Below are 27,702 nucleotides of genomic sequence, written 5' to 3' on the forward strand. Positions count from 1 at the left end.
AACGACAAAACTAGAGGTTAATTACTTTATTATTGAATTATATTGTAAGGGCTACATCTACAATTTAATCAGGAAGAAATGCTTTGCACTTACATCAAGGACACATTTACTCTAGGGGAATAAAATAGACACAGACAAAAGACCAAATACATGTTTTTAAAAAATGACTACATGTTTTACCTGGTACTACTTTTGCTATTTTGGACCATACTTTTAGAGAATTGATTTTTACATACATGTTAACTCTGATTTATCTGCCCACATTTTAAACATTCAATGGAGTCTCTCACAATTTCAAATTATAAACAAAAGACTGAAAACAACATGGGAAACAAAGTTTAAAAACAAAGAAAGTACACTGCTATTACCTTATAGTGGAAAAGTTGAGTAAAACATGCCCCTTCTGTGGCTCATCTCAAAGAAACACTTTTACTCAGAGAGGCAAACATTTCTGATCTAGGAGTTAGTTTCCCACTCATCCTGCAGGACCAGACCTACAAATGTCTCTGGTTGCAATTGCAAAGTAAGTGAAAATGTCTACAAAATATCTAAAAGTTAAAAACCAGAACAGGGCCGATCCAAATTAAAATTGTGTGCCAGTCTAAATATACACCTTCAGCTTCTTCCTTTTTAAAAAGTATCTTTTAATTTCAGATGATATTTAAAAATAACTTACATTTTTAGTGTGCTTTATGATCAATCACTGTAAAGTTGAAACTCAAATGAATAAGTTTAAAATTTTTATGTTTTACTTGATTTCTCCTGAAATTTCAATCACCTACTACTTTACTTAACCAAGTTCATACATGAGGTAAAGTTTCAGCTAAAAAAAAAAAAAAATCAATCACAAAGATAAAGTTAACCATTTCAAGAGTAACAAAATCATAATGCCCAACTCATTCAGAGTTTACAACTTTGTATTAACTGCTGCTTAGCATGTAATTTAAAACCAAATACTTTTTGCACTTTTAATCAAATTACTCTGGGAAGTACAGGGCAAAAGAACTTGGCAAAATTTGTTCTTGGTAACAGAAGACAATGTAATAATGAATCCAAATGGAACACAAGACCAGTGTTTAAAATTTCTAACTTATAAACACACACATACTTATCTAAAAAATATTTTGGTAGCAAACTGGATTGACAGAATAAATGTTTTGCTGTAAATAAAAAGTACAAATTTCCAATTATAGCCTTATAGCTGGCTGGCAGCCTTTTCAGACATGTACAGCCAGCTAAGAGTTCTCTAAAACATGTACATGTTGCACTAAAGATCCCTGCTAAAAATCAACTATTTAAATGGGTCTTACTGAAGTAGGATTTTCATGATACTAGAAATGTTTTAAAAAGTATGATAGGGCTAAAACAATGACATTACTATTAATAAAATTACAGAAGAGATTATTGCTGTACTTTTCCTCATAAACACCATCAAATTTTGTAGTTACAAAAAGTACAACCAAATTACTTTTTCTCTTACCAAATTTCATTTTCACATCTGTGAAGTTTTTATTTAGCAGAGAATAATTCTTAAAATCTTTTCTGTAAGAATTCAAAGTATTTAAATGTGTAGCTTCACATTATACTACCATGTTTTGCCCTTCTTGTTTCTCAAATACACAAAAACAATATACATTTTTTTCAAAAATGAAATAAGATGCCCACATTAAAAAAATAAAGCCTACAAAAAAGTTCCAGAGCTAAAAAAGATTGATATGGCACAAAGTGATCTCCTACTAGTCCAAAGTCCAAAAACATTTTAATGAAGTCCATTTATATATTTTGTTTGCTTTTCAATGGAATACTATATTTACTGAGGTGAAATCACATTATTTTTAGTTCTTGTAGTCAACAAATGTACACAAATGTTTTTCAATACAGTTGTTAAAAATAGGAGACCAAGTTTAGTGTGCCAAAGAGATATCATTCAGGTGGATTTCATAGAGTTATTAGGAAGAAACTTAAAGAAGGGATTTCCTTGGTTGGTTTCCATAGCTTGATAGACCAAAAACAAAAAAACTGCCACAACAACAAACAGCAAAATTTTTATCCACATGGGAATGGAGCGTCCCTTTTTTGTCTTTTCAGACTTGACATCTGCCAAGGGAACATACTTAGGAACATATTTAGATGAAAAAGACTCCTCCATCCTGAAATCACTGAGTTCTAATGGCCGGCCTGCAGCCCCTTTGATTGGTCTGCGGCAACTAGCACTGTTGGGAGTAAAGGAGGGAGAGAAAAATAATTTTAGATAAAGTCATGATTTAGATAAATAACAAAATGTCATTGCCACTCCTAAGTCTAAGCACATTCCGTAAGGTAACAGTAGAAAATTGACACATATAAAGCAGTGAGTTCAACCTACTTAAAACTCCTATACATTTTTCATTTTAAAAGTAGACGCATCTTTTATTAGAAAATAATATTCAGAATACTGATAATATTCACTAAACCTGCCTTCTTAAAGGCTTTTCAAAGGTAATATAATTAGGAGGAAATAGGAAAAATGTAAGTTAGTTTTCATAGTGATTCCTACAGTTAAGAAATAATTAAACAGATATCTAAATATACCCTGTTCAATTAGAAAAGAGAAACTCAGGGGAAAAAATTATTTCCCTCTTATTAAGGTTTCATTTAGATTTAAAAATATGAACTAAATAATAGGTAAATGATTTATTTACAATCCTTCAGCTTAACAAAGTTAATTTTTTTGAAACTGATTCAACTTTCAAGGATATGAAACATTGGTGTCCTAGGCGAATTAAACTGCTCCCAAAAGAACAGTTTAATTCTGAGAACAGAGGTACAATATCTTTGTGATGAGGATTCCCTAGTAGAATACACTAACACTTGTTTCAATGTATCTGAGTACCTAATTCCTGTTGGTGTAGATGCTTCATAGGGAAACATTTCCTTAAGAATATCCCTTTCTACTCTTCTTTCCTCTGTTTTTTCTCCCACCTAATAAGAAACAAACAAACAAACAACCACAAGTTAAAATTTAGAGTAAATGTGCAATAATTAAAACAATTTTAAATAGAAGTTTTAGAGAACAAAATGTCTTTAAATCTAGCTGAGCTTTTTAACAACTGCCATTTCTAAATTCATTATTATCTAGGTATCCACATGCTTCCAAGGCTCTCTTCAAATTTCTTCCATATGAAGATATCTTTTTTTTTTTTTTTTTGAGACAGAGTCTCACTCTGTTGCCCAGGCTAGAGTGAGTGCCGTGGCATCAGCCTTGCTCACAGCAACCTCAAACTCCTGGGCTCAAGCGATCCTCCTGCCTCAGCCTCCCGAGTAGCTGGGACTACAGGCATGAGCCACCATGCCCGGCTAATTTTTTCTATATATATTTTTAGCTGTCCAAATCATTTCTTTCTATTTTTAGCAGAGACGGGGTCTCGCTCTTGCTCAGGCTGGTCTCGAACTCCTGAGCTCAAACGATCTGCCTGCCTTGGCCTCCCATAGTGCTGGGATTACAGGCGTGAGCCACCGCGCCCGGCCCCATATGAAGATATCTTAATGTGATTATTAGGGGAAAGAATCGTCACACATTCAAATCAGTAGAAAAAAATTTCACTAACCTAATATGGCAGTCTAACTTCCCTCACTGATTTTCCATGTTTTATACTAATAAAACATTAAGATAGCCAATTAACATGGCCCTTTAACAAATTTTATAATAGTATGTTTTCAATTATAAAGTCAGTGCAATGTTCCCAACTTAAAGTGCATAAAGTAATTTTTCAGCTTGATTGTTTTGCTGTTTATGCCCAGATCAAAATAATAAATATTTCATCTCCTTTGGCAAAGATTCATTAAAAGTATAATGCACCATGCAGTTAGTACTTTAAAGCTTAATTACACAGGAGTTAACCAATTCAAGCACCAAAGTCACTTTAAAGTCCCATTATTTGACCTTTCAACAAATGAAAGTGTAGCCTCCCCTCACAGCCCAGCAGCACTTTCAAACTTGCATCCACGACAAACAGAATATATTACAAGCAGCATACAAAGGACCACTCCCTTGAAAACTGGAATTTAAGAGGCACACAGTAGCAAGAGGATAGTATTAGCATGTCACACTGTATTAATTTCCACTTTCACTAATAAAAGTGTGTCTTTAAAATATATGCATATAAACACACACCACCCAAGAAAGAAAGCTCTGCTCCCTCCCACTCCATTTCCTCTTTGAAAGATCAATGATAGCATCGATCTAAATTTTATTCATTTACTTCAGCTCTTGTCAATGGTTTCTTTGGTGTTCTTCTGGGTATGTCTGAGAATTCAGTGATTGGCAGAATAGGAGTTGCATGCTTGAAATTTCCAGTCACCCTATTGACAACCTGCCAAGATTCAAATTATTCAGACTCAGAATTATCCAAACATAACAAAGGTTTAAAAAGAAAAGAAAGATATTCTATTTCTGTAATATTTGAAATTTTCCCTTAATAAAAATTTAGGCAACAGAGCCTAAATATGAATACAACTTAGTGTTTCTATGTGAAACCTTGTCATTCTTCAAATATTTTAGCAAAAAGTATCCTTATAATACTTAGGATTCTTGTACAATGAACTAAATTTATTTATATAAATTGGCTATATAGAAAAATTCTAAAATTCAGAACCATATGGGGAAACTCAGTTTAAAATGTTAAAAAAAAACATGTAAATTTGAGATTTGCCAAAATTACCACCTCCCCATTTCCAATTAAAGGGTAATTTATAAGGAATACCACTTGTATAGTTTATGAAACATATTTAATATTTACTAAAGTTTCGTTGCTTGAAGCCATTATAGTTTCAGCTATGGGAGTACTCTCTGAAATTACTGCACCATCTATACGAAAATGTTCTGAAGTTTCCACCTGTTAGGTTGAAAACAAAACAAAAACAATAAATATAAAATAATCACTAAAACCCTACCAATCTGAAAACCCAATTCTAAGCAATAAGCCTTGCATCACCCTTTTCCTTGGAGTTCTTCTCGACCCTCTTGTAGATTCCCTAGTTAATGCCTGCAGAGGTCCGCCTTTTGAAGATCCACTTGTCCAGTCAGTCTCAGTTATTCCAACTTGAGAATAGCTCTATTCAAGCATCAACACATTAAAAAGTCATATTCTAACATTTAACACCTGAATAATGGCTATATTAGCACACTGAGAAGCCATGAAAAGTCTCCAAATGCCAGCATATAAAAACAATGCGCAAAACAAACAATAATGTTATGTCCTCAAAATATTCCTAAAAGTACTGATTGAATAGATACCTATGCACCAGAATATACTTGAAGGATGGTTAAATATACTGAAGAGTCCACCTATAATAGCTCACAAATTTTAATAAAAGTGAGGGGGAAGAAAGTGCATCAATTATCACTGGCTCCTTTTTTGGCTTGCTATTTGCTATTTGGCTCTAGTGTTGGAGCTGCATCTCTTTGTCGAAACAGAAAGCAGACTAATAGAGACTTAAGAGAAAGTCATCTGTTATCTTAAGAGAAAGTCATCTGTTATCACAAGTCAGTTTCCTTGTAAAACAAAAATACAAACTTTTATAACTGTCAGCACAGATTAAAAGTCTTTTCATGTGGTAAGAATTATTTTAGTAGAATCAATTTAAATTGTAATCTATACATAGCTATCTGAACTGAAAAATTTCCAGGTGTTAAACTCTTCTCGGAAACAGATAGAATCAAAATTAGGCAGCAACAAAAACCCTTTCATGAATACGCAAGCCTAATACGTCACTGTCAAATCACAATGCTACCCAAGACTCACTACAGACAGGAAGGTGATAGTTGTTATCTCCCAGTGCGAGATTCATTTCTCCCCCAGAGAGCCGACTGATTTTTCATTTAAAAAAAATTTAACAGTTCTTACATACTAGTTTGAAACCCATTAGACCAGTGCTTCTCAAATTATAATGTGCCTATCAATCACCTCGAGCTTTTGTTAAAAGCAGAGACTCTGATTCAGTAGCTCTGAGATGGGACCTGAGATTCTGCATTCAAAGTAGCAAGGTTTTCAATTTTGAAGCCACAATTACCAAGTGATTCTTGATTGGTATTATAGTAATAGAGTGTGCTTATGTTGTCAATTTTGCTTTCAATATTTTATGTAGATAACTGACGGTTTTATGTCCAAGTCAATGTCTACTAAATTTAAACAGTTATTTTTTACTCTTGTGACAAGAGCAATCATCCAATAAATATACTTATTTGGCTGGAAATATTACTACCAAAACCCCACAAGGTACAAACACAGTTTCATGTGCCTGATTTTATATTTATTCATATTTGGAACTTACATTATGAGAGCTTTACTCACAATATAAATATCTGACTTCTTTATCCTGCTATCAATTAGGAAATATTTGCTGAATGCAAAATTAACATTAGTCAAGACAAATTTGTAAACAAATCACATACACAAATAACTGCATTTTAACAGTCATATTCCTGACTATTTAAAAAGAACAATACTTTCACAATCTGAGGTTCTCAATTCTGGCAGCACTGTATCACTTTTAAAAAATATCAAATGCCCTCAACCCTACCTTAGACCAATTAAATCAGAATCTCTTCTAGAAGGGCCTGGGCATAATTAATTCTTAAAGCTCCTGAGATAATTAAGAGCCACCTTATTCTAAAGAGTAATTTTAGGTAAAACATCACCAATAGCATACAACTGATCTCAACTCAAATATCCACCAAAAGGAAAGTGGTTGAATAAATTACAGTACATCCATAAAATGCAACACATAAAATGCAGTTGTACAAAGCTATGAGGAACATGGCTACATTCTGATATGGAGTGATCTCTAGGATGCGTGTTTAACCTGAGGACATTAAGGAATGTGCAAAGTTGGATGCCTTTTATGCAAAGGGAAGCATTATATAAAATCCATGTATTTATGTTTGTTTCTTTATTTTCAAAACGGAACCAATATAAACCAAAACCTAATAAAAATGGTTATCTAGGCTGGGCGCAGTGGCTCACGCCTGTAATCCTAGCACTCTGGGAGGCCGAGGCGGGTGGATTGCTCGAGGTCAGGAGTTCGAGACCAGCCTGAGCAAGAGCGAGACCACGTCTCTACTAAAAATAGAAAGAAATTATCTGGCCAACTAAAAATATATACAGAAAAAACTAGCCGGGCATGGTGGCACATGCCTGTAGTCCCAGCTACTCGGGAGGCTGAGGCAGTAGGATCGCTTAAGCCCAGGAGTTTGAGGTTGCTGTGAGCTAGGCTGATGGCACGGCACTCACTCTAGCTGGGCAACAGAGCGAGACTGTCTCAAAAAAAAAAAAAAAAGAAAAAAAGAAAAAAAAAAAAGGTTATCTATAGATGGAGGGGACAAGGATAGAAATGAGAGTTCTGACTCCACCGTATTTTGCCTAAAGAAAACTACAAATATATTTTCAACAATTAAAGAAAGAAAGAAAAAGGAACTTGAGTATTACAAAACAAAAAAACCTAGCTGTACATTAAGTTGGGGGCCTCATGACAGAAAGAAATTCTTTCAAATGATTTTAAGCACAGTATTTTGACATTATATCCTAGTGGGACATATCCTAAAGACAAGAAAAAATATGCCCCCTAATTGCATTTAGTAGCCTTATTATTAGTAGTAATACTGCATTATTTTAAAACATATATATGTTGTGATACTTATATAAGTAACATCATTTGAAGAACCAAGATACTCAGCATAAAAGAGATACAAATATAATCCAAAAGTTTAAAGAGACTATATCCATAAATTTGAAATATCACCAGGAACTCATGATTTACCTAGCTCTGCTTACTGAAAAGACCTAGAAGCAGTGACAACCCAGTAGGAATGAACACTCTAGCATCCGGGTTATAGACTCAAAATAACACTTTCCATTAAAAGGATCAGGGTTCCCTGGAAAAATGGCTAATTCCAGATATGAGGCAGAAAGTTTACATGAGCCCAGAACACCTTACAGTGTCAGAAAACAAGAAATTATCAAAGACAAATGGGGGGTGGGTGGAATGCAATAAAAAAATACAAGAACCAACTTAGTAATTCCCGCTAGCTAAAGATGGCACAATGTGAACATGAAAAAAGAATGACTGCCAAATGATCATAAATCAAATATATAAAAGCCATAATCTTAAAAAAATGTATGATCACCTTTTAAAGTGACTAGGGTACTTTAATTTGAAAACTGACAAAAGGCAAGAAGCATTTCTCCTGGTTCTCTTGTATAAATTTATTTCAAGGTCACTATGAAATTCATGAGGGAAAGTCCTTTACAAAGGAATTTCAGTTATAAATGTAAAAGGAATGAGAGAATGAGAAAAACAACTATTTTGCAAGCTCAAAATAATGAATCTAGGCAATAATTATTAATGACTGCTAGAGCCATTAAATGAAAAGGCAGTATGGAACTTTATAATGGATGGATCAGCCTTTCAACGTCTGAACCTATTACTAATTAATTTTAGCATCACCAAAAGGACATTCTGTGCCTCCTGAAATGATGCAGTAAGGTCGCATCATTCATGAAGCATTCTTCCCAAATGGAATACTGAACCCAAATCTAACCAACTCTCTAGATTCTGTGCTGTCTAATATGGTAGGCCACTAGCCACATGTGGCTATTTAAGTTTCATTTAAATAAAAGCAAAGTAAATGACATAAGCAAATTGCCAAATCCAGAACGTGGGAAATGATGTAGTGACCTAGTTTCTTCACCAAATAAATGGAGCAAAGAGAAAGTTACTACAAACTTAAGAAAAAAAAACCCCAAAATCAAACATGATAGATGGATCTTGTTTGTATCCTGATTTGAATGATGTAATCATAACCAAGACATTTCGAAACTAGGAGAATCAGAACAAGAATTAGACATGTAAGAATTAATTTTATTAGGTGTGACAGTAGCACTGTCAATTGAACAGCTCTTATCTTTTAGAGATACATGCTGAAATACTGACATTTTAATGTGTGAAATGATATGTCAGGGATTTGCTTTAGTATACTCCAGTAAAAGGCAAACACAACAAAACCAAAAGCAATTTTAAAAGCTGGAGGGTGTGGGTGAAGAGACTAAATTGGTTAAAACACTCATAACTATTGAGCATCTGTGACTGGAGAGTCGTTACTCTCTTCACTTTTCTAAATTTTCTGTTATAAGGCCATTATCCAATTTTGTCTGTCATCTCCTAAGCCTACAATTCTGTGACTTTATTCTACCCCAGTGTAGATTCCCCAACTCAAAACAACTACCCTTTGAACCATTTTTAATACCATTTCCGCTTCCTCTTTTTTAATCTACTATCTGATTAGTCACATGCACTTGCTAGCACATCATTTTGCCTTCATACTCTGGACCCAAATTCTCCACGCTTGTCTTTTCCAGTGCCTTCATCAGATTTTCCCAATTTCACTTGCTCTATTATTTCCTTATTCTGTGGCATGCTCCTTCCATGTTTTGTTGGCAATAATAGATAACATGGCAATAAAATATTTATTCCAGTATTTGGTTCTCTCCTGAAAAAATCTTCATTCATTCAATGGTCTATACATTCTCCAGTCACCATGCTCATTTCTAACAAATAGTTCTGAAATTCAACTTACCAACTACATCAAATGAAGAGAGGGAAATAGCTTAAGAAATCAAGAACACTTCCTCTGAAGATTTATGATTTTAAAACGACCAACATGAGACAGAAAAGATAAGTAACCAACTAGACAAATCTTCCAACAAGACAGTGTAAGGGAAAGGAAAACGATTCTAGGGATAGCAGTCTTATAAAGCGTCAGCCAAATCAATGCTACATTAGAGCCAATGATTGTTCTTCGTAAACTAGTTCATTTACACCTATGCTTATGTTCCTATATTTTCCTTTTGAAAAACTGTATCTTGCCTCTCCTATAATAAAAAAGGCAAATTTTCATCTAGAATAAGGAAAGAAAATAGTGTGGTCTCAGGACCAGATTAGCTTCAGAGTTTAGGGAAAAGCCACAGAAGACAAGACAGGCAAAAATTAAACCAAAGTCAGAAATCTAGAGACAAAGACACAAATAAAAAATTCCTCTGCCTTTTAAAGAAATTGCATCAAAAGTGGTTAGGCATTTCCACCTTTTAAAAATTTCTCTCAAAAAGCAGTATAACTGGCTTTGAACTACACTTAGCAGAGAATCAAACATTTATTAAACACTTGCTTTGGCAGTAAACACAGACTATGCTACTAACAAAACCCACAGTTCAGATTTCGAATGCCATTTAACTAAAATGGAATTAAGTTTATTGAATGTGCTGGAATCTGGCTGTCAACCATTAAACAAAGGCTAAAACACAAGACAGATTAGTGTTGTCAAGATATTACTTATCCCTATACACGGGGATCACAAAACTAGATACCTGATTGTGCTCAACTCTTCTTTGCTTGAGTGTTACTGGAGTCTTTGCTCTGCCCTTTAGTGGTTCTCTCTTCTCAAGCTTGAGCTCTATTTTAGAGTCTGGAAATAACATCGAAGAAACCATTACTCTCTGAAACACACAATAAACTATGATGTTATCCTAATACTACTTTGGAACCCTGGTTTTAGGCACATTAATAGGTAAAACAAGTTTGTCTATTGGCAATCCTGCAATAGACCAAAATTGTTTAACTGCAGTTTGTCTTAAAAACTTTCTTTTCCATTATTTTATTCAATTGTTTTTTTAATCTCCCTTACTCTTTAATCTGACCACTTCTTCCTACTAATTCTCCTCTCCTTTTTCTGGGATTAACAGCTTCAAACATAAAGTGAATTAAAAATTCTCCCATGGAAATTTTCACTAAAAATCAATTTATATGTGGAAAAAGCACAATTAAAATACACAGCTGTTACCACTGTTTTGCCCATATAGTACGCTACTACTGTATTGCAAAGGTTAATGTATTAAAACTTGGAATGGGAAAGAGAAAAAGCTACAGGAAACTTTAGGAAAGAAAAAAACACGTACGGTATCAAGCCTTTAATAACAATAAATGATAACTGCCAATGCCATTAATAAGTACTTTAATACTAAGTCTCCCTCCTTTCTTTTTTGATGCAGTTACAAAAAGCCCGAGTACAACTGAGGTAAGGAGGAATCTTGTTCACAGAAAAATACAACCAATCACAGGTCACTTCTCTTCTCCATAATGAAAATAACATTTCTTTGGAGAGAAGCCAATACTTCTATATTACTTGACTTATCATGAGTTAGTAACCAAACAATTCAAAGATACATGTCTTGACTTTATCACCACTTGAAGATCCAGATTTTTAAAGACTGGTATTATAGGCTAGGCACAGTGGCTCATGCCTATAATCCCAGCACTTTAGGGGGCCAAGGTGGGAGGATCACTTGAGGCCAAGAGTTTCAGACCAACCCAGGCAACACAGCAGATCCTGTCTCCACAAAAAATAATTAGCCAGGCATGATGGTGCGTGCCTAAAGTCCCAGCTACTCCTGAGGCTGAGGCAGGAGGATAGCTTGAGCCCAGGAGTTTCAGGTGGTAGTGAGCTACGATTGTTACCACTGCACTCTAGCCTGTGAGACAGAGCAAGACTCTGTCTCTAAAAAAAATAAAAAAGACTGATAAATTTTAGTTAACTTCTCCCTTTTTGTGGCCATTTATCAGAGTATAGTAAAATTAGTAAAGTCAGTCGTTAACTTCTACTACCAAAAATTTAACTTGGATTACTTTCTTACCAAAGAGGCAGGAATGGCATCAATTTTTAAACTAAGCTTAGTTTTGCATGAACTCAATGTAGTTGTGTTAAAATGTGGTCCACATAGCTATGTGTCTTGCTAATTTTCCAGTGTAATACCCAGTCAGTCCAGAAACTACATCCAAGTTTCCCAAAAGAGAACAGTGATTTTTACCAAGTTAGTTCAAACAGTTCAATCTTTATTTAGGATTAAGCTATCAACTCCACCTCCCATCTTCCCAACACTTCTATTAATGGATCTATCTATGACTGATACAGCCTAGCAATATAAAATCTACTTTTATGCTATGTTAACTCAGGCTCTAAGAATTAGAAAGCACCAAGTAAAAAACCCATGCAGTGTAAGGTTACAGATTAATTCCTCTTACAAATTTAGATTCCAACAGCCAATAAAAACATGGTCCTCAAATAGAAGAAAAATCTTGTGATAATAATCACAATATTTTCAATTAGAAATGTCAAGTGAGTTTCAATGATGAAATGGAAAAGAGATGTTCATCCACAAATGTTTAACTTGTTGCAACTCCAAGAATAAAACACACATACAACATGTTTCTGGAGACCACACAAAAATGTTCAAATTTAACAACTTTATTGAATTTGCAGAAGCGTTCTACAGTAATACATTTTAAAAAATCACATAGCACTTAGTAGGTACATGTATACATGTACATTTCAAAAGACAAATAACAAAAATTACTCCCAGAAAGTTGCAAAGATGGACATGTGCAGTCTAAGAATATGGTAATGACTAGAAAGTACCCAAGGGACCATATTTTGTTATACTTAAGACTACTATTTTCCACAATGCCTCTACTAGATAAGTTACTCTCTCATCTTACAATCATAGAAATTAAAGGAGGACAATAAACTGCTTTATACAGACAGATACTGAAATATAATTTCTTATGGTTTTTTTAATTTAAATCTGCTTTAGAGTCTAGATTAAGCTTAAACATCCATGAAATACAACGTACCTTGAAAGAAAAGTGTTATTTTTAAAAAGGCCTCATTTTTCTAGTATCTAGTTCATATGACAAAATAGTTATGGTGAGTATACACCATACCAAAATATCTATAATGACCTAAAGAAGTGTTTCTCATGGAAACACTGGCCCATGAACTGTCTGTTACCAGATCATGAAGAAATGAGCGACTTGCATCAGAATGTAAACCAATACATTATATGGCTACTGCTATTACCAAAATTTTACTAAAAAATAAATCCTATCATTGACCTAAAAAGTGTCATTAGATATAAATTCTTGTTTGCTTATCTTGTCTCTGGATCACTAACAGTTTGTGTACTGGCACGGTGAGTTGCACTGGTCTAGAATATTATGAATGATGTTGCAAACGTAGCAACAAACAAAAAGAAAATAAGAGCAAAAACATGGACAAGTTCTAGAAAGTGAAAAGATATTTAGATGGAAGTATCAAAAAGAAAAAAAATCATTGTGTTGAATGTGTACCAAGTGTTTAATTTTATCTTAGATATAAAGGAGAATGTATATCATGCTATTAAAACACAGTAAAGACTCTGCTTGTATTCTAGTTATTAGAATTTTCTTAGTTTTGAAAAGTTGTAAAAGCATAAGTAAAATAGAAAATACCAAAATATTGAGACAAATATGTGATCTAGAAAGTTTTACATTGTACCAGGCTATCTGTGCAAATCTTAAAAAGAAAAAGGCAGTTCTACATAGGCAATTACTTTTATACAGTAATTTGATGGGTAGAAGCATAACATCTTGAAATTAGCCTCATCTGGAAACCAAAGACCTTAATAGAAAAGAAAATTTTGGCATAAAAATACCTGAAATTCCTAGAAAAGCTCCTAAGTTCCCCATATCAAAGATAAGATAGATGTCTTTGTTCTTTACTTTATTTGCGTTTATTTCCACGCTTTTTAATTACTTTACATACTTCTCCTCCAAATAACATTCCACCTTTAAAGGATGTAGCAGCCAGCTTATTCTTAGAAGCTGAATTAATTTTGCAATCCTTCAGCCAAAGATATCGGCGACCTACAGTGGAATTTCCCATGGTATGGGCAGCCACCTTCACTTCATCAAATGCAGCTTCACAAATATATGAGGCTGCGTCGTATGTTTTGCTCAGAATTCCAAGTGCCTGGTGCATACGACTAGGATCTGAGCTAAGAATTTGTGCAGCCTGACTGATGTCTGCCTGCATAGCTTTAGCTACAAAGGCGGTGTGGGTTGCAATCTGCAATGCTGATGCTGCAGCTTCATATGCTCTACAGAGTGCTAAGTCCAATTGTTTATCATAAGACTCAGTGGAGCCTGCCTGAATACCTGCTGGTGGAGTGGCTTCAGAAATAAACCCTAAAATTTCATCATCTACTTTTGGAACTGCCAATATCTGTGTTGCCTCTCTGGAAGAAACTGGATACTTGCGTGCCAGTGAAGGCACTTCCCTGTCAATTTGCTGCCACTCCTCTTCAATTACTTTTAAAATAGATTCATGGAAGGGAAAAGATAGTCCTGAGGCATCTAGTTTATCATGCTGTGATTGCTTAGACACCTCTATACCTAAGGTGGTGAGTGAGTGAGAGACAACACTTCTGGCAAAGGACATGAGTTCAGATCCAGGTATATTCTGAAACGCCACAAAGGAACCTGAAGCCCTTTCCTCTACTGACTTCTCATTGAATCTAGGGAATTTTTGTGGAGGAGACAGGGATTCAGTTTCTTGAAACTTAGATTGATCAATTCTCTTGCATATGTTTTCTATATCCAGTGGGGGTGCAGAGTTAGAAGTCCCAGGCAAACTACTTACCCCACCTTGGACCAACAGAGAATTGACATAATCTCTGATTGCCTGAGCAAGTGGTGGAGAAATTAGTTGCGATCTCTCAGACTCTTCCAGTGCTTTCCTTTCACTGGAGAGAATCGACTGATCTGCAATATGAGATCTCTCAGGACATAATGGCTGAATTCCACTTTTCTCTCCACTGTAAATATTTTCTACTATGTCTTTATAGCAAGTAGTGGTGGTTTCTTTAATCAGTGAAGGAGAAGCTGCAGTAGAGACCAACATGGCAGTGAGTTCATGCTGAGAAGATGACGAAGAACTTTTCTCTAAACACCTATCATGGCTAGATTTGGAGGAAATAAACAAATTCTCTCCAGAGGCTAATTTCTGCAACTGTCTCCTGCCAGGGAAGTTTGTGGCAGTAAGAGGCTCCCTAGGTGGGTCTCCCTTAGAAGTATGTATTTTCTTAGCTGCCTGTAGTTCAGTACTGCCCAAAGGAGGACGGGTGGAGATTTCAGGAAAAGAAATACCCTGAAAAAATCCACCAGAGGGAGTAGTTGGAAGTTCAGAAAAAGGAACAAAATCCCTAGTGGACTTCACTTTCTTGTGTTCTTTCTTCTTTCCTGTAGAGGCAAAAGAGGCAGGAAGTTTAAGCATTACTCGTGTTTTAGCTGATTTTATTCTTTGCCTCTTTGCTAAAATAGTGCTGTTGAAGGAAAAGACTCTATATTTCATATTCTGAACAAACCAATTTGGCAGACTGTGCCCTGGTAGGCATTGCTTATGGAACTACAAGCAATTTGGGTCAAATTAAATAATCACAACATTAACAAACAAGTAATATGAATTAAAAGTTTGTAAATATCAAGTTGTACTTATAATAATTTTTAAAAGAACATTTATTTCATATATTAGTCTCAAAAATATCATGGTCAAAGTTTTATAGCTTACTAAAAACATGGCCAAAACATTTGCTTTAAAGTTGCCTTGAAATCAGATTATTTAGCAAAAAATGTAAACAATTTAAATGTTTAACAATAGAGAATAAATATGCTATATTCAAATGCTACCACCATATATCAATAATGAGGAATAAACATATATGTAATAAATCAGTAAAATTAAATCTCAAAAATATAACATGGAGCAAAGAAAAGCAAGTGATAAGATTTAGCATATTATGTATATGGATTTTTTAAAAGTACAAAACAGTATCACATATTAGATGGATGCGTATGTAAAAGTATACAAAATGAACTGGAAAGATAAGCATCAAATGAAAGATAGTGGTTGCTTCTGTGGAAGTAGGTGATAATAGGCAAAGGGTAAGTAGGTGGAACTTTGCATTTACTTGTAATACTTTATTCTCTCAGAAAAATGAGATTTGAAGCAAAAAAGACAGTCAATCGTCAATTTTAAGTGATGGAAAATTGGACATTTATACTTGTCTCTTGGAATTATCAACAAAAAAGTACTTAAATCAAATTACTTTGAGGATTACTCTAATGATATGAACAAAAATTATATGTATCTTACCAATAGTTTTAAATTTTACCTTCTTCGTGGTCACTGTGAGTCTGAAAAAAATTATATGTATTTGATTATCATCTTTTTAAATTTTACCTTCTTCGTTGTCACTGTATCTGTCAGAATCATTACTTCCATTCTGCCTTGTATTTTCTGCTGACGAAGAAATTGTTGGCAGAGGAGTAGAAGATCTTGATTCTGTTCCTTGTTCCCTAAGTTTCAACAGCTTTTTCTCATATAGCTTCCTGGTTGTTCCTAAATTAAGGCAGAACTTGCTTTAGTACTTGTATTGTCTTATTTAAGATCCAGCTCAGACACTATCTTCAGCAACGTTCTAAGCTTACTTTTACCTATTCCTTTTTTAAACTCAGGTGCTTAAAAATATTAATAGTATATAATGGACTCTCCTACAATAGGTGTTTTTCTGGGATTTTAATATGTGATTACAACAATGTTTCTTTTAATACCATGGAATACGTATTAGATTGATGTAGACCTTCTTGTAGATCACCTACTGAAGAGCCGTGTCTGACTATTTTTGACTGAAAGTCTTGGACTTGTACATTTTCTCCACTACTATGTAATAACAGTACTTGACTACATAGAAAAATCATTTTTAAACAGATTATTCTCCTCTGTAGAATAACTACGATTAAACTCCCAGATTTCTGAGATTATATGCCTATAATTAGCCATTCAGTTAATGGGGAGAAGAAAATTTCTATAAATTGCATTTAAATATAATAACTTTACAGTTGGAATGACTTTTTATGGAAAATATATATCAGAAATAGAAATTACAAAGCAAAATTGATTACAAATTCTTGACACATTTCAACATCAATGACAGTTTAAAACCAAAAATAGCTTTTATTTTGTTTTATACTAACTGTATCTTTCCTGTATTTCTGTAAGATGAACAAATTGACACTGGACATTTTTTAAGAAACAACACGTATCTAGAAATTTTATATAAGTGGTCTTAATTAAGTTGAACAGCTGGTACACCAACATGTAATTTAGTGTATTTTGATATATAATACACATTTTTCAGTGTCTCCTTTTTGAAATTTTAAATAAGAAAATTTAAAATTATATATGTTGGTAATTATATTAATAGGCTTATTATTATCTACTTGGAAGCAGTATATAAATTAAAACAAAATATTCTAAATCTTTGTTTGCAACTATACCTACAGCAAAACTCAGCAAATCTCCAGTGTTCACAATTTCACACAACACAGAAGATCAAAATGGATTTTTCTCATCTTGAAGTTATTTCCAAGGCCCTCTAAAACTAAGCCATAGTCAATCTTACAAAATCATCACCACCTAAAAGTAATCCAATGACGGAAATCCAGTGTGTTTAGTTCTAAGTTTTCTTTTTTTAGTTTGTTCTTTTGGGTATCATTCTTGAATTCTAATCAAGACAGGACTTTTTAAAAGGTACTTTTAACGATAAATGAAAAAAAGTACTATGCTAGGAATTGAATAACTTGAGTCACTAACTTACTGATTTGGATGAATTTGGCCAACTAGGTTATCTCAGATTTTCCTCAATTGTCATATAAGACCCATGTGTCTCACCACGCAGCGTGGTATGTGCACCATATAAAACAATCTTAGCAACAGAAATAATTTTGGAGATTATCTAAAGTTCAATCTTCCCATTTTTATTTCCCTCATTTAGAGTCAAGGAAACTAAGGTCCTGGGCATATAAATGATTGATGACAGACCAGTCCTTAGAACTCAAATTCTAACTGCTAAGCAAGGGGGAAAAACAATTTGGGGTCCTGCTTCATAGTAAAAGATACTGTATTTGAAATTTCATCAACTTACCCACAATAGGACCAGGATTCACTCCGTATTTCACAAGCTGATCCAGAAGATCCTCATTAGTGAGCTCTGTTACATCTAGATCATCTTTATCTTCTAGTCTGGGTTTATCAGTTTTCTTTGTGGCTTTCTGTAAACAAAGTTCAGTTATCTTTCCACATGAATTAAAAAGTGCACTTACTAGATACACAACACTCAGTAAACAATAAACATGCAAATTCACTTTCAAGTTGATTTACAGTAATATTAGGCCTTGGCAATTTGGTTCAATTAAAAGCAGCTCATTATTTGAGGGCATTTGCTAAGTTCAACTTAATTATACAAACCTAATACCCAAGTATGTAACTCAAATTTTGAAGACATTATTGTTAAAATAGTCAATTTTTGAATTACCTATCTAAAAAAGGTAGTAATGGCATCAAAAATTCAAAAAAGTAAATAAAAACTAAAGCTGATTGACTTTGGATAATATTATATAGCTGTATTATAATGAAATTTCTGCTTGTTCTCCTTTAAATAACCAAAAGTTGTACTGTATTTCTTAAAGCACATAACTCCTGATGGCAATGGAGACAGATTAGCATGGAAGTTGAAAAGAGAAGCCAGACTGAGTTTTAAAATTTTCATCCCAATTGTGAACACAATTTATTATTGACCTTTTGATAATCCTTAAAAGCTTAAATTAATTCAAGAAAGTGTAAGTTAAGACTTTACACAAAGGTTCATACTTAGTTATATATAAAAGCGATTTCCATTAAATAGCATATTAGAACTTAAAGAAGCTCAAATGAATGAATACAGTTGGCTTTCCATATCCATGGGTTCCACATCTGTGGATTCAACCAACAGCCTGACAATTGCCAAGCACTCGGCACAATGGATGGATAAAGATGAAGTGCCAAAAACGGTCTAAAACCAAATATTCATCAAAAATATTGAAAATATTCAGGGCGGGGGGGAACCAATAAAAAACAATAATAAAAATAATACAAATTTTAAAAATACAGCACAACAGCTATTTACATTGCATTAGGTGTTACAAGTAATCCAGAGATGATTTAAAGTATAAGGGAGGATGTGTGTAGGTTAGTAAACCTTTTTATATAAGGGACTTGAGCATCATGGAGTGTGGTATCCAGGGAGGATCTTGGAACCAATTCCCACCCTAAGGATAAGAGGGACAACTGTATTCTCCTTGTAACATAACTATTTCAGTATGAGGTTATTAAGTATGAAATGTCCAATTTCTTTAAGTACTAACTTTGACAGTGGAAATCTCTGACATTTCACCTTGACACTTCTTGTTTCATTTTTATCATGAAGGTACATCCTCAGCCTTTCAAACGCATGTTTTAGCTTGTGATTATCTTTCAAATTTTTTTAGAGCTATTTTTGTGAAACCATGGATAAGGCAAAAATTTGTGTTATTTTCAAATATGAAATTGGTTCCGTTGTAGAACCAATGCAGCACAGATAGCTCGAAATATCAACAAAGTGTTTGAGAAGGATGTGGCTAATGAACACACAGTACGTGGACATTTTGGAAATTCTGTTCAGGTCATTTTAATCTTGAAAATGAGCCATGTGGGCGATCCAAGACCAAGGTGGATAATGATGAGCTGAAAGCTGTAGTAGAAGTGAATTCATCTCAAATTACACGTGAATTAGCAGCAAGATTTGACATTACTATTCCAACAATATTGGACCACTGGAAACAAATTGGCAAGGTAAAGAAGCTAGATAGATGGGTACTATACAGCATGAATTAAACAAACGTCAGAAGAGAAATCTGTCTCAAAGCTTGGCTTTCTTTGCTGTCAAGATATAAAGGCAAACGATTTCTACGCCATATTGTTACATATGATTTGAAAAATGGATTCTTTTTGACAATCACAAGCATTTGGCACAATGGTTGGATAAAGATGAAGTGCCGAAAACCGTCTAAAACCAAATATTCATCAAAAAAAAACCCTAATGGTGTCTGTTTGGTGGTTCAGCGGTTGGTATTATCCACTACAGCTTCATGAAACTTTGTCAATCAATTATAGCGGATGTCATTCATCAAAAAAAAACCTAATGGTGTCTGTTTGGTGGTTCAGCGGTTGGTATTATCCACTACAGCTTCATGAAACTTGGTCAATCAATTATAGCGGATGTCTACTTCAATCAACTTCAACAAACTGGATGACATCATGAGACTGGTTGCGATAAAGCAGCTAAGACTGGTCAACAGAGACAGGTCAATCCTCTTACAAGACAATGCTCAACCACATGTTGCACAAAAAATGAGGCTCAAACTACAAAGGCTGGACTTGGAAACTCTCTGTCATTCACTGCATTCACCAGACCTTGCACCAACTGACTATCACTACTACTTCCAGGCTTTGCACCACTTCAATTCTGAACAAGCTATGGAATATTTTATCGCCCCTTGCTCTCCAGACTTCTTTGCTGCTGGCATAAACAAGCTACCATTAAAATGGCAGAACTGTGTCAATAGTTCAGGTGCATACTTTGATTAACTGTACTGCTTCTTGTTTGAGATATAATAAATTAAACTTTTGATTTGAAATCAGACATTTCATATTTAATGATCTAATAGTTTATGATCCATGAAAGAAGTCTGACAGACTTCATGGTTACATACCATCTCCAACACTTTAGTCCCCCAGATTAAGTTCTATGAGCATTCCACTAAGAATAGTCAAAAGAACTTGGAACAAACTTGGAGAGAAATTTTAAGTTTTTAAATTAAGCAATAGCAGTAGCTACTGAAAAAATTATGTAAATTTCTAAGGTTAAACGTGCATAGGAAGCAAAAGTATGGGTACCTTTTAAGGTTGTGGCAAATAGCCTTACAAATGCCTCAGTAATCCCAGAAAGCATCAGAGTACTAAACAAAAAAGGACTGTTAAACAATAGCCACAAACATCAAAGTAAAATTTATGAAGAACTGCTAAAATTATGAAGTTGTACTGTTTGCTTTCCAATAATGCTAGAGAGAAAAAAAAATCAGGCATTATTTGGTCATGTACTAGAATTTCTATGTTTTTAAAAAATAAAAATCTGATGTCCATTCAAGAGAAATCTTTAAAACAATGGCTGTGAAGTTATAGTGAGGGTACTTTCAGAAGGCTTTAGTACACATATATTGCACTGATCTAGAATTACCAGGCTTGAGTCTTAAAGCAACCCACACCATTATGTCAAAATAGCTGCCTAGAATCTAAGAGTTCTTAAAAACTTGAATTCTTTAGAAAAAAGGTTTATTTTAATCAAATAGATCTAATCCTGTATTAAGAGACCTACTCAGCTTTCCCGAAAACTGCAGTCAAGTAAGGGAGAAGAACTCCATTATATAATGCAAATACTTTAAATAATAAATAATCAGTAAGGTTCAAATTACTGTAGATAATCCTTCCCACCATAAGAACATTTAAATTTTACTATCATCCTAATGACAATAAAAACCAAAGCCATTAAAAAAAAATTTACTATCAGTAAAACATCCACGCATTCCAACTTCTTGCAATGGTTTTCAAGAAATCTTTCTTTGGCACTCCATACGTTCCACCTGCTTTTTATTATTAATAGTTATCACTATAGTACATGTTTTATCTTCTCCGAATGGTTAACTCTCCCTGAGCAACAATAGTCCCCAAGTCCCAATAACTCACTTTTACTTAATGTACTTCAAAATAGAAAATGATGCTACTATCAATATTAACTTTTTCAAGTTAAGGTTATCAATATCTTAACTCTTTTATAAGTTATCTCTAATTTAAAAGGTCTTACCCCATTCTGATTCTTAATCTTGACCCTGAGAATGTGTATTTTTAAGACGTAACTCAGGTGATTTGGATGTAGCATTTAAGCAGGCAGTAAAAAGGAGGATCGCTATTATAGTCGTATTTTTATACCAAGCATCTAAAAATTTCTAAAAAGAGTACCTGACACAGAAATAGGCACCTGATAAAAATGAATGAATGCAAGTACAACGTGGGGAAGAAAAAAGTCATTTATTTTTGAAAGTCCATTTCTTATCAGAAATAATGTAGGTTTATCAAATTGAATAAGGAAACCAACTAACTCCCTTATATTTTCTTAAAACATAATGAAAAACTTTAGTTGAACAAAGTAATCTTAAATAACCGTATGCCAATAAATTTGCATAAGGTAAGTCAAATAGAGGAGAGGTTCATAACAGGCTACCTGATTTTTTTTATCTGTGGGGAGAGAAGTTTCAGAAAAGTTATGTCATTTCATAAATATCAAATTTAATAAGAATAAAAATTATAAGACAGGTAGTGTATTGTACGGTGATTAGCAAGCCAGCAGTTTCAATCAGGAAGAAACTACTAGTTGTACAGAATTCTGCCTCCAGAGAGCGTTGTTCCTTTAAATAAATCACTCGATCTCTTAGAGTTTCATTCAAAAATATCAAGTACTTTCTACCCACCAGGAACCATTGTCCAGTTTCTTCCCAGCTACCAAATGATCTCTAATGTCTTTTCCAACTTTAAAAAAATCCAACAGTTCTGTGATAACACCAATGAGCTAATTTCTTCAATCTCTTCCTCTAGTAGCAGAGAATGAACTACAATATTATAAAGTAGATTAAATTAAGCACTTACTATGCATTCAATTGTGTTCTAAGTGCCTTTGTATTAACTTACAGAATCCTAAAAATCTATAAGATACCAATGTCCTTATTTTACAAGTGAGGAAACTGAGGTCCAAGGCTGCACTTGGTAACTCGGAAATCTTCATACTACCTACCCTACAAAGTGAACAGATTTTATACATCACTTTCACATACTTACCTCACCCTTTTTTGAAAACTATATTTTAGTAACTTTGTATTGTATTGGCCTGGCATTAAATAAAGACAAAAAAATTCAGAGATCATGTTATAATGTATCAACTATTGAACACTAGACACTTCAAATATGCAACCACATGTAATCCTCAATCTGATAAGTAGCTATTAGATTTTTTCCTTTATTTCAGGTGAAAATGGAGCATTTGAGAGGCAATGTTCACTGTTCAAAGTCGTATAAGTAAGTGACAGACCTGGAACTAGAATCTGTAACCCTCAAATTTAGAAGTCTATACACTTAACAAATTACTATATATATAGTATGGTGGTCAATTTGTGATTTAATCAACATTTGCCACAGTTAATATTTCCTGTTAAGAAAGCATAATTCACCAGACCATTCAAGAATGCTATGTTCCACTAGATCCCAAATAGCTACACCTTCATGCCCCGCATTTTAGAAAAGGCAGATTGCCAACTCTGTAAATGTTTATTTTTGTGTCCACAACCTAGATAATTTCGCTATCTAAAAGCACTAGTATCACCTAGGTGCATAAAAGGCTTAGAAATAAGAAAACAAAACCAAAATAAACTTTTTAACAAAGAAAATTTTGTCATATCACACCCAGTAAATCTAAGAAAAGAGACTACTGTCGTGGCCGAAATGAAACAATTTCTCCTTTTGTTAAAAATATTTCTCAGTCAGGCATGGTTGCTCATGCCTGTAATGGCAGCAAGTTGGGAGGCTGAGGCAGGAGGATTGCCTGAACCCAGGAGTTAGAGGCTACAGTAAGCTATTATCATGCCACTGCACTCAGCCTGGCCAGAGTCAGGACCTGTCTCTAAAAAAAATTTTTTTAAAAATGTAAAATGTTAAAAATTCACCACTTAGGCCAGGCACAGTGGCTCACGTCTGTAATCCCAGCACTCTGGAGGGGAGGCTGAGGCGGGAGGATCGCTTGAGGTCAGGAGTTTGAGGTTGCTGTGAGCTAGGCTGACGCCACGGCACGTTAGCCTGGGCAACAGAGTGAGACTCTGTCCCCCCCCCCCCAAAAAAAAATCATCACTTAAAAATCTGCCTTATCTGCAACTTGCAAACATAATCTGGCTTTCTCCAAGATTATAAATATTCTTTAAGAAATATGACCCTATGCTGTTATTTTATATGGAGCTAAAAATGACTAAAACACAAAATACAATATATATAAAAGGAATTTAACATGAACAATTTTCTATATATTATTATAAATGTCTTAAGGTTCTTTTACTGTAAATTCAAATTACTTTATCGTATGCCTGATAAAAACACCTATCAGACTCCTAAATTAATTATATAACTCACTTTTACTTAATGTACTTTAAAATAGAAAATGGCGCTATCAATATTAACTTTTTCAATTTCTTGGTACCATTGAGCCCACCCAAGGATAGATATTTTTCGGTTTTAAATACTCAAGGTAGAGAAAACACTTAAATCCATGATTATAAAAGTTATTCTCTATATGGATGAAAATGTTTAATGAGCTATAAAGGGCTTAGCATGCCAACAGACATAGTAGGTACTCTCAAACAAATGTTAATTCTTTTCACCCAAGATTTGTTTTCATGGTGCTCATCAATTTGAATAACATTTTTTACTTTTACTTTTTTTAAGAGACAAGGTCTGGCTCAGTCCCCTAGGCTGGAGTGCAGTGGCACAGATCATAGCACACTGCAGCCTCCAATTCCTGGGCTCAAGCAATCCTCCCACTTCAGGCTCTAGAGTAGCTGGGACTACAAGCACCCACCACCGCACCTAGCTAATTAAAAAAAAAAAAATTCTGTAGAGACAGGGTCTTGCTAGATATTGCTCACACTGGTCTCAAACTCCTGGCCTCAAGTGATCCTCCTGCCTCAGCCTCCCACAGTGACCAGCCATTTAGGTCTTCTTGGCCCTCAAAGACCACAGGGTAGATTGGGGACAGGAACTCTTTTGCAAAGTAGTAAAGGGAAAACGTCAAAACTAAGATGGTTGTTTTTGTCAAAAAGGAACCATCATCAAAATAAGTAAGAATCAATAATCCTAATTACAAGCATACAACCAAAAACTTCATGGTTTAATACATTTGCACAGAAGATTGACACAGGGTTATAAAGAACTTTTTTTTTAATGTGCTGATTTAAATAAAAAATATTTCATTTTCAACCAAATCTTTACTGAAATAGTTTGAATACTACCTTCTTTTTCAGAGTGGGTGGGGGATAATGGATAAGGGATATATGCTTTACTTCAAAAGTAAATTTCTGTTTATTACAGAATGGTAAAGTGGCTTTCTTCAAATCCACAAAAACAAGACATGAGAAACAAAAAGGTGTGACTGGTCTTATATTACTTAACGCATTTTTATTTGAGACTACTATGTGTCAGACACTGACTTAAAACATTTATAAGACTTTCAATTTCTCTAACGCCCAGACTAAGATTTTCAATTAAATTTACACATGTCAATAACATGTCATTCATTTCCTCCTGGGTAGTCAGGAAAACACATTAGATATGTTTTTTAAAATCAAACAACATGGAGTGTCGTAAACTTTAAAAGAAGCAATAATTTTGAGTTATACTAGTAACCTGCAGTAACAACTCGAAACACCACATTAATTGTGCTTTACGATGCACTTTAAGTTACACCAATCACTAGTTTTAACTTCATTCTACTATGATTTAAAGCTCAGTAACTAGGCAGGCATATACAACCAACAAAACAGCACATAAAAATCCACAGAACAGAAAGCAAACTATTCTCAAACAAAATATGCATTTGGTGGAGCTGAACTGAGATTAAACATTTCAAATTGCAATACTAATACACCTGAATGTCATGAAATAAACATCTTCCCTAAATCCGAACTTTTTCCTCCCCTCAAGCAAAATTTGCCAAATGAGGCGGGGGGAACCCCAATCCAAACTCTTAGTAATTTTTAAATATTTGTCTATGATAAGCGCTTAAATTTTTTTTCATTTCTTTTCCTGCTGAACAATCCAGGGGAATAAAAGTGTATTTTAAAATGCTCATTTTACAGTGAAGCAGTCCCGCCAAAAGATAGTCTGTTGCTGGGAAAAGATTAAAACAAGAAAACATAAACGGTTCAAAAAGCCCTCCATATGCAAAAATATAAAAAGGCGGGAATATCTTTATTTCAAACTTCGGTTAGAAATCGGTATGTCACAAATTGCCCTCCAGGGAGCGCTCTGAGACTCTACTGCAAGACATTTCAGTTAATAAAGCGGGAAAACGCTCAAACTTAACCTACAGCATTTTAGAGCTGACCCTCCTGAGGCTTCCGAAAAGGACACGGAAGTCCCTACGTGCCCACTCCAGGCGGTCGGCGGGCCAGGGGCTCCAAGTCACCCGCGCAGCCCGCACCTGCGCGCAAAATAGCCGCCGCAAACGCAACTTCACACCTCCCGGACTCCCAACGTGGAAAGACGCGAGCCCCGCGGCCTCCCCCCAGGGCCAGCACCCTGCGGCTGCGGAGCTCCGCGGCGCGGCGCCCGGGAGGGAGGGGCTGCGGCGGGGGGCGAGCGCGCGCCGCAACCGCCAAACGCCCGCCTTTGTGGCCCCGGCCCGGCGTCCTTACCCTGCCGACGGTGGCTCGACTGCGGCCCGCGGCGGCGGCCCCGGAGCCGAGGACCGGGGTGGGCTCGCGCTCCTCGTCGCTGGAGAAGTCCGGCGGCCCCTTGCTGTTGGCGCCCGCAGCGAGCGGCGGCCGGTTGCGCGCCGTGAGGTGCTGCAGGTAGAGCTGTACGTACACGTCTTTGCGCTGCTCCCCGGCCGGGAGGGTCACATTGTTGGCGACCAACTCACTCTTCAACTTGTCTTTCGTCAGCACCGAGGGGTCTTCCAGGAACTCCGGCATCTCGGGGATCCGCGAATCCCCTTCCCCGCCGCTTTCGCAGCCGCCGCTCACGCCGGCGCGCTAGCTCCTGGCCGGGGGGCCGCACGGCAGCCTCCGAGCCGCTCTGCTCCCGCCCGGGACGAACGCCGCGGAGCTACGCAGAAACTCCCGGACACAAAGCAAATTCGGCGACGGACACAAAAGCCCCCGGAGCGCAACTACGGACCAAGTGCGGCCAAGCTGGAAGCCCACACCAACCCCAGCCCACACACTACAGGCAGGCGACGAACAGCCTGCTTCGCCCACGCCCCAAGAACGCGCGCCGCCATTGGCGGGCGGCGGGAGGAAGCGCGGCGGCGATTGGCGGCCTGGCTCGCGCGGGTTCCATTAGCCGCGGCGCCGAGCGAGAGGTGGTGGAAACGCAGTTTAAAAGCCGCTCGAGCGGGAGCCGAGGCACCCGGTCCGGTTCTGTTTTCATTTCCCCCACCCTTCCCCTCAGACGCTGATAAGGACAGGTCGTACCGCTTTGGGGCGCCGTTTCCTCTCCTCCTTGCTTAAGCAGCAGCGGTCCTCTGGGGTCGACCGGGCCGAATTCCACGCCAGCTGCAAGGACCCTTGGCTGGGCCTTTCTTCCTCCCGGGACACTGACCCACCGAAGAGTAGCCGCAGCCCTGCCTTCCCCAAAGGCCACCCATGAAGGGGAAGGAAAGAAGCGAGGCGTGTCTGCAGGCACTCATGTTCCTTGATAACATGTGTGGGGGCGAAGGTGGGCAGGGAGTTAAATCCTCCCCCCTGCTCTCTGCTCGCGAACGCTTCTTTTGTTCCTGAAATTCAGGAAAAACCAGACTTCTACTACTGGGCGCTTTAGATTGTCCTTGAATTGGGAACACAATTGTATTGTTACTCGCTTCTTAAGGTAAAAGGCTGGGGCATTTCTAAGTTTCATTTGAACAGTTGTGACTCAAAACAAATCCATGCAAGAATTTTCGTTGAAAGCCGTCTTTGGGTTAGATTCCCCCACCCATAACTATCTTACCGTAACTTAAGCCTAACGTTTGATAACCTAACAAAATGAAATAGAACCTTTAGGAACCCATTAATGGCCAACTTAAAATAACT

General features: G+C 35.9%; 1 protein-coding gene across 3 annotated transcripts; it reads right to left on the minus strand.

The window, feature by feature from the left end:
* Nucleotides 1–11: 11 nt before the first annotated feature.
* TMPO (thymopoietin) lies at nucleotides 12–27,021 on the minus strand. 3 transcript variants are annotated; one of them, XM_045553181.1, is made up of 9 exons: nucleotides 26,326–27,021; nucleotides 17,889–18,015; nucleotides 16,145–16,303; nucleotides 10,401–10,498; nucleotides 4,974–5,093; nucleotides 4,779–4,874; nucleotides 4,242–4,352; nucleotides 2,873–2,961; nucleotides 12–2,213 (listed from the first exon to the last, which is right to left on the minus strand). In XM_045553181.1, the coding sequence occupies exons 1-9, from the start codon at nucleotides 26,602–26,604 to the stop codon at nucleotides 1,928–1,930; spliced, it is 1,365 nt and encodes a 454-aa protein (XP_045409137.1). In that variant the 5' UTR covers nucleotides 26,605–27,021; the 3' UTR covers nucleotides 12–1,927. The 3 variants fall into 3 exon arrangements, with proteins under 3 accessions (XP_045409137.1, XP_045409138.1, XP_045409136.1); XM_045553182.1 differs by lacking the exons at nucleotides 4,242–4,352; nucleotides 4,779–4,874; nucleotides 4,974–5,093; XM_045553180.1 differs by lacking the exons at nucleotides 12–2,213; nucleotides 2,873–2,961; nucleotides 4,242–4,352; ... (1 more) ...; nucleotides 4,974–5,093; nucleotides 10,401–10,498 and adding an exon at nucleotides 12,325–15,144.
* Nucleotides 27,022–27,702: the final 681 nt, after the last annotated feature.

The sequence above is a fragment of the Lemur catta genome, chromosome 6 (genome assembly GCF_020740605.2).
Source record: "Lemur catta isolate mLemCat1 chromosome 6, mLemCat1.pri, whole genome shotgun sequence".
NCBI classification, from domain to species: Eukaryota; Metazoa; Chordata; class Mammalia; order Primates; family Lemuridae; genus Lemur; species Lemur catta.

Excerpts from the sequence above, each read along its gene's own strand:
- TMPO (XM_045553180.1), bottom strand. The coding sequence starts at position 26,604 with ATGCCGGAGTTCCTGGAAGACCCCTCGGTGCTGACGAAAGACAAGTTG. Across the intron at positions 18,016-26,325 it reads GTCGAGCCACCGTCGGCAGG|AAAGCCACAAAGAAAACTGA; the intron begins GTAAGGACGCCG and ends CTTTGTTTACAG. Across the intron at positions 15,145-16,144 it reads ATACAGTGACAACGAAGAAG|GAAAGAAGAAAGAACACAAG; the intron begins GTAAAATTTAAA and ends TTGCCTCTACAG.